At 49.1% G+C, this 7,717-nt stretch overlaps 1 protein-coding gene across 1 annotated transcript in view; it reads right to left on the bottom strand.

Moving 5' to 3' along the window:
* Positions 1–7,426, bottom strand: part of Shroom1 (shroom family member 1) — a 14,727-nt gene extending 7,301 nt beyond the window's left edge. The window contains exons 1-2 of the mRNA XM_010639839.2: positions 7,372–7,426; positions 7,136–7,244 (exon numbers count right to left, since the gene is read on the bottom strand). Of these exons, the coding sequence (XP_010638141.1) occupies positions 7,136–7,244; positions 7,372–7,420 (158 nt within the window). The 5' untranslated portion in view covers positions 7,421–7,426. The remainder of the gene's footprint in view (positions 1–7,135; positions 7,245–7,371) is intronic.
* Positions 7,427–7,717: the final 291 nt, after the last annotated feature.

Here is a 7,717-nt window from a genome sequence, read left to right on the forward strand (position 1 = left end):
GGCCTGCTGGCCGTGCCGGAGCCCCTTCCTCCGGGGCGCACCCGGGGCCTGCTCCCGCGTCCGCTCTCTGGGATGCTAAAGTGGTTCCAGCCCCTGGGCCGGCTTTGCCTTCAGGAGCCCCATCTCCAAGGCTCTTCCCACTCCTGGACTGGCTTTCGACTCCGTTCTCCCTCCGATTCCTCCAACACCCCAGCATAGGCCCTCCGGGCCGAGGCCCCTCAGCCGTCTCTGGGCGCTAAGCTCGGGCGCACCCTCTAGGGCTGGAGCCTGGCGCTCAAGGCCTTCACGACCCGGACCCCCACAACAGAGACGCCCGCCCTCCTCTGCTTCTGCCCTCCCCTGTCCTCGAGCTCCCGGCCCCTTCTCAGAACTACACCACGCAGCCCACTCTGCCCAGAACGTTCATTCCCAAGAGTGGTGGGTCCTCTGTGGCGCCTCGCGCTGCCCTGCTGTTGTCTCAGCGGCCCCTTCTCTCCCGGACCGCCCTGAGGAGCTGCCTCTGAGGCCGGGGCCAGGAACCTCGGCTTTAGGTCAGGCCCTTTTGAGACGGATCCACAGGATCTCAGAACAGGGTCACAACAGTAGGAACTCAGCACCACTGCCAAAAAGTCATTTAGATAACGCTCAGGTTTTTACTTCTAGCTTTTGAAAACCACGATGGAGACACCCTGTCCATGACAGTTCTTATTAACCCGCTCGGCCTTTTGTTCCTTTACTTTTCTTAACGTATTACATCAAATCTCTACCTGAGTTCCCAGAAAACTGAGATCCTGTCCTCCTTTCTCTCTTAGACCCTTCTTGTCCCAGAGAGCAGAGCAGCTCCCAGAGCCTGGAAGTTAGTCTCAAAGCCAGTGAGCCTTCGTTGTCGCCAGACCTGTGTGTACATCAGCCGTCTCACAAGACATGGCGCGGTCACCATAACCACGACGGGTCATGACAGGAACAGAGCTCTGTGGAGCCATGTCCGACAGAGTCCCAAACACGAACACACGTTTTCCATCCCGGTTCATCTGAGTAACTGTGCTTCTTTACTCGTCGTAGCTTTAGCCTTCTGCTAGTTGTTCTTTCCCAATCAGATTATTTATGCTTCCTTTGCAGCTGATGCAAAGAAAAGTCCCGCTTCTCCAACACTCTTGAAAATCACTAACAGAGCCCAAATGCCACAAGTCTTCTCTAACGCCCTCTTCCTAAGATGCCCGTGGATCCCCGAGGCGTGTTTTCCCTTGCTGTACCAGGCAGTGAGCCCAATTTATTCATCTACATGTGTGTTCCTGGGTGTTTCTGGCCAGGGCATTGACACTTTTTATCTCTACATTATCTTAACCCAAAGAAACTTTTTTGGGGGGGACTAACGCAAACTGGAGTCTTCCTTAGTGATTTTGGATGCAGAAGTATGCATGGGCAGAAACATGCATGTTTGATATTTTTTACTATTATAAAAAGACAGTTGGGTGTTGTGACACACAGTTGTAATGCTAGCACTCAGGAGTTTGAGGCAGGAGGATCGCCATGTATTCAAGGCCAGTCTAGGCTACATAGTGACACCCATCTCAACTAACCAAAAAAGAAAAATTAAAGGCAGAGAGTTACACCCTTCAGTATATCAACTCTTTCTGAGAATCGCCCCCACTGGAAGAGCCCTGTAGGTAGATGGCCTTAGCCAGGGTTAGGGCCCCAGGGCATGCTGGTCCTGAGTAGACCCAGGTTGCACAGATGACGGGTGGGGAGATGTTAGGTCTCTACTCCATGTGGTTGGGCACTTTTCATCTACAATGAAGTCATCGTATCAAAGTACGTGCAAGGCCCAAGTCCCATTTGGGTTCTTGCTTTGATGGTTTTTGCTTTCCCATTCCTGAGACATCCTACCATAGAACCACGACTTAAAGGACAGGAAACTTGATTTGGCTCCTGTGTTTCAGTACACAGCTCCAAGGCAAAAACATCATGGTGGAAGGGCACGGTAGAGGAAAGCTGCTTACTTCATACAGCCAGGAGACAGAGCAACAAGACAGAAGCCAGGAACGAGAATACAACCTTCCAGGCTGCACTGGAAGTGACCCGTGTCCTCCAAGCAGACCCAACCTCTGAACCTGTGAGACTTTGAGGGGACACATGAGATCTAAAGCAGAACAGATGCCTGTACTCTCTTTGTTGGATTTGGTTGGTGTGATGTGACCGCCATTGGAACTGTAAAGGCCACTTCTTTGGTACCAGGCACTGTACCAAGGGCTCTACTGATCTTTTTAGAAAGCTGTTGTTTGTTTGTTTCTTTATTTTTTGGTACCGGGGATCAAACTTGGGTCCTTGCTCCTGCAGGGCAGGCAGCAGAACCACTGAGCTAAATCCGTGGCCCCAAAAGCTGTTATTTCTAAGAAGTAAGGATCATTATGGCTCCATTTTACAAGTGAGAAAGCAGAGACTTGGAGAGATGGAACATCGTATCTTATACAGAGTAGAGGGAAATTTTAAGCCTATGATGACTGGTTCCAAAAGCCACATTATCACATGGACATGAGCAGTGGGAAGAACTGCAAGGTGTGGATGTCCTTGCAGCCTTCCCAGGAGAGCAGGATTTGGACTTCAGTCTGAGCAGAATTGGGAACACAGGATGTCAGCAGCAGCAGGACTTCCTCTCTGTATGGCCTCAACAGCCCGACATGTATGTGGGCTAAATTTCTAATACGATTTCCATGGGTTTATTGTAAAAGGGTTATAGAAATGTTTCCTTCCTTGGGCACCTTTTTTAGATGGGCTCTGCACCTTTCTTTATTTGAAAGTATGTATATCTTTCAATATCAGTACACACAGCTGTCAATTTTTAAAACAGGTACACTGCTGTCCATCGTATGGCCATAAAAAATTGCATTATTTAACCCTTGTCTACCGATAGATGTTTAGGTTAGTCTAGTTTTACCGCTAACATTCCAGGAGTTGGCTGTGATGGCTCAGACACGTAATCCCAGCACTCTGGAGGTTGAGGTGGGAGGATTGCCACAAATTCAAGGCCAGCCTGGGTTACAGAGTGAGTTCAAGAGCAGCCTGAACTACACAGCAAGACCCTGTCTCAAAAAAACCACTTTTTGAAAGTAATGAATACTCTTGGTCATACATTTTGCTCCCGTTTTTAAAACTTAGAAAGAATTTCTAAAAACTGAATTGGTGGGTCAAAATGTAAATAGTAGATTTTACTTTCCAAACATGATCACAGAAACATCTTCTACCTCACATTCTTTTCAAATGTGTCTTTGCCACTACTCCAAGATGAGATGGAGTGTATTTATCCATCTCTTTGGATTTGTGGTTAGGGCTAACAATAATTGTGAAAATCAACAGAACAGAGCAGAAGTAATTTTGGTACAGCTCTGAGCGAAGCCTTTAACTGGACTGGCAGCTTTTTCTTCTTACTTCTGTGACTACTCTGCACCACTGTCTAAGACCCCTATGTGGTAAGAAATATAAGCCATATGGCGTAGCCTGAAGGTACTGTGTGAAGCAGATGATGAGGAGGAGAAAGAGAGGCCCAGGAGCCCAAGGTATCATGCCTGTTAGTACTCGTGGCAGCTTGGGAGTGACTCACACAGCACGGACTACTCCTGAACACACAAACCAGGTGGAACTAGAAGCAGCACCCAACTGAACCCTTCCTCAGTTTTTGATCCTCAAAAACATGATCCAAATAATTGTAAGTCACTAAGTTTTGGGGTAGCTTGTTGCATGGTAATAGATCATGAAACAGGGTACATGAATTTTCAGTCTTGACTGATACTGGCGAATACCTTAAAGAGGTCACTGTACCAATTTACGTCCCTACCAGAAATGTATGAGTCCATTTTCCTGCAGCCTCAACAACATAGTATATTGTCAAACTTAAATCGGGAAGGTGAAATGGTATCTCATCATCTTTCTTTTATCATAAATGAGGTTACACATCATTTGGGGCATTTAAAAGCTGTATTAACTTCTGTGATGTGTTCATTTCCTTTGTTCATTTTCATTTGATTATTGATCTTATTATTTATGTAAGATCACTTTTTTAAAAAAAGATCTCTTTATATATTAAGACAATTCATGTTTTTGGCTACATCTGGCAGAAATGTTCCAAGTTTATGTCTCTTTGCTCCATCTGTGGGAGCAGTGAATCTATAGTCCGTAGCTCAACCAACAGATGCATCTTTCTTTTAGGCAGTGGCTACATAGCCGTCTTAGTAACCAGAGACTGTAACGTGCTGGTTAAAGGACACGAGAGGCTAGAAATCATTCAACAAAAATGATGCTTTCTGGTTTGGAGTTCCAGCAGAGCATGAGACACTGTTCATGCACAGATGCCTACTTAAATTATAAATGTTCACCTGTGCAGTTCCTGAGAGCAGAGGCCTTTGAGGGAAACTGAGGGTGGGCTGAGGTCCTGGAATTGAACTACGTTTCCCTTACCATCAGCATTCCTAGGACGTGTCCCTTCACAGTCCACACAAATCACTTTTCCCCTGAGAGTCTCTCTTTGCTTTGGTCATGATAAGCCAACTTCTCTCTTCCAGCCCACCTCCCGGGGCCAGGGTTGTCACTCAACATCACTCACACATCCTTGGACAAAAGAAGATACCCCAGATAAGTGGGTGAAGGCTTCTCCCCTCTGCTGCCAACTCCCGCGGACCCCACTTGGCTCTTCTGGCCTCCTGCCCAGAGATGAGCTGCGCCCCCTAAGGTTCACCTTGGTTCTGCACAACAGAAACTACCTCAGGCATTGAACTCGACTGCAGAAGGGTAACAGCCTCCTCAGGCTATAAATGTCCAGACCAGACCAACCCTTTTGTTTCAGACCCTAAAAAGGATGCGATGGTCTCTCAAAGGCCCTCTCCTAAAAAAGTGCTCTTGTGTTGAAGCTAAACCTTCCAGAGCTCTGTTTGCTGAGAAGTCACCCACTCAGCATTTTCAATGGAAGAACAATCTAGAATCAGTGGCAGCCTGCCACGTCCATGTGGGATGAATTTTGGCTGTTGACTTTGGAGAGAATACATGCCCCTGATATTCACCTAGAAAGGCCTCAGGATCCTAACACACCAGTTACACAGAAATACACAGCTCTTTCTATGTCAAGAAAAACATTAAAAGAAGGCAGAAAAAAACAAAGCAAGAGGGTAGCCAGTTACTCCTGTCTTTCCTGGCAGATGATCAAGCAAGATGAACGGGAAAGTGTATGTTAGCCGAGCACCGCCAAAGGAACTCTGTCTCCGACAACAATTATCTGGAGGGGTCAGAAATGCAGTCGCAATTGGGTGCATCCCGGGGAGAGGAAACCCAGGGCAGTCAGGCAAGGTCAGCTTCAAAATCTAGCTGAACAAAGTCTGGATGCCAGGGGCTATCAGGCCCTGGAGAATCCCAACCTTCTGAGCCTCGGTACCTTGGTCTGTCAAACAGGGATACTGCTACATACCCTTCAGGCACCGTGTAAATGAGATTTGGTCACGTATGTTCCGCCCAGGCTCAGAGTCGGCCACTGACAGTGGTCCCAGTTTTCATTCCTTTTCTCACTAGGGATCTTCCTGTGAGGAATCCAATCTCAACTCAACCCCGGCCTCCACTGGGTCTCTGGGATCTTCCACCGGCTGTAGGAACCAGCCTACGAGTTTACCCCTGACTGGAAGGGTGGTGAACAAGGACGAAAGACACGAGACACAGAAATAATCTGGAACGAGAGGCCTGGGGGCTCCTTGCCTCCGGTGGAGGAAGAGTCCTGAATGTTTGGCTCAAGTCGCTTTTGTGCACTTAGACATGGGAAATAAACAGTTAGTTTAGTAGAAGGTTCATCTGCCTCTTGTTATCTATAGCACGTACCAGGTAAACAGATCTCAGCTTATTGACTCTTCTCTGAAACCCGCATTGCGCCAGCGTGCCCTCACGTGGCCAGAGGAGGCTCCGCCTGCTGCTTTTCTTTTGTGCTCACAGAGAAGGTCAGTTAGGCCTCCATCCTGATTTCCTGCTCTCCTACAATGGCTGTCACTCTCATTGCTGACCCTCCTCTTCTGGACTTCACCTGCCGCACCCTAACAAGGCCACAGGACACCCGCAAATACTTCCTTCTGGCTGGGGTGAGGCACTCCTGGCCCCCGTGCATGTCTGACACAGGGACTTAGAGGTAACGGAGATGCAGAGATGGTGACTGTCCAGCCTCCTGCTGAACCCTGCACACCCCCAGGTGTCCTCCCAGCACATCCTCTTTACGGAGTCAGGCAGAGCTGGCGTGGAACTAAGAAGTTTGCAATGTAGAACCGAGTTCTGCTCGAAGACTGGAGCGCCAGCGTAGGCAGGAGGGAAATTAAGGCCAATCTAGGAGCTACTTTTCCCTGGAAGAAGCAACCAGCAGGCCACAGGGCGAGAGGGACCTCAATCTGCCCTTTGATGTGGGTGGAAACCATCCGACAAATCTCACACAATTGCAAAACTACCAGCTTGGGAAACGGGAAGCTGCACGGGAGGGAGACGGGCAAGCCAGTCCCTGGTCCAGTCATAAACATTTGCTATAAAAGTGAAACAAGATTTCCCTTGATAAACATCAAATCAAAGGCAAGAAAATGCAGAGATTGGTTGTTTTTTCCTACTTCTGTCCTAAGGAGGGTTGGCCTGGCTGCTCCTTTCCTTTTCACACCAGTGTGGCTCAAAACCCTCAGCTGATACGAAGCCTGGTGGTCTGGAGGTGCCCACCCCATCGCTGCTTCCAAAGGGCGCTGGGCAGTTTTTTGTTCTGTTTTGTTTTTCTTTTTTAAGACAGGGTCTCACTGTGTACCTCAGGCTGGGCTTGAACTGACTGTGTAGCCCAGACTGGCCTCGAACTCGCAGGGATCCTCCTGCCTCAGCCTCCTGAGTGCTGGTATTAGAGGCATATGCCACCGTGCCTGGCAATGTTGGGCAGTTTTGAAGTTTCCTTTTCTCTTCCCTCTCCCACTAGCAATGGTCTTTGTGGACCCACGGCGAGGCTCTCACCTGACCCTGAGCCGGCCGTCCCCTCAGGGAAGCCTTCCTCAGGATCACTCCGATATGGTGCTTTGCTCCCTGCTCTACCTAACACACACTGCAGACTCTCTGCTGTTAGTCATCTCCCTACCTAGACAGAGTGAAGGCTTTGCTGACGGGATCATACCTGGCAGGGCCGGGCTCCACAGAAACAGCCGCTGCTGATGAATGGATGGCTGCGTCTTCTCTGTGAGTTCGCAGCTGTAGCCGGGCTTCGGTGGGCCTGGCCTTGAAGGCTGGTGACAGCATGAGCACATGCAGGGCGTGTGGGACAAACGTCCTCGGGGTTATGGGAGGTGGGCGGCACAGTCCCCATGGGCAGTACTTTAGGCAGCAAGGGGGTCAGGGGACTGAGACACTTACTGCATCGGGGCCTGATTACCCGAGGGCCTAAGAACCAGCTGATCCACATGTAAGGTGAGAGGCAGAAAACAAAAGAGAAGCCGGAGAGGAAAGGGCAGCACTTTCCTCCTGCTCTGCGTCACTGCTGGACAGTCTTCCCCTGGCAGTGGCCGCCCGGGGCTCTGCTGTGGGCAGACCCATTGCCAGCCCTCACCGGGAGAAATTATATTTTGATTATTTTTTTTCCTCGTTGAGTTTATTGGTACATTTTAGGGACACAGTACAGTTACATTCATCACTGGGATCTTGTACTTTTACGTGACAGGGCTTGGTTCTCATTTTTTCCCCCTAACACCCCTCGCCCCCT

This window comes from Fukomys damarensis, unplaced genomic scaffold, assembly GCF_012274545.1.
Source record: "Fukomys damarensis isolate Sample0158 unplaced genomic scaffold, DMR_v1.0_HiC HiC_scaffold_9, whole genome shotgun sequence".
NCBI classification, from domain to species: domain Eukaryota; kingdom Metazoa; phylum Chordata; class Mammalia; order Rodentia; family Bathyergidae; genus Fukomys; species Fukomys damarensis.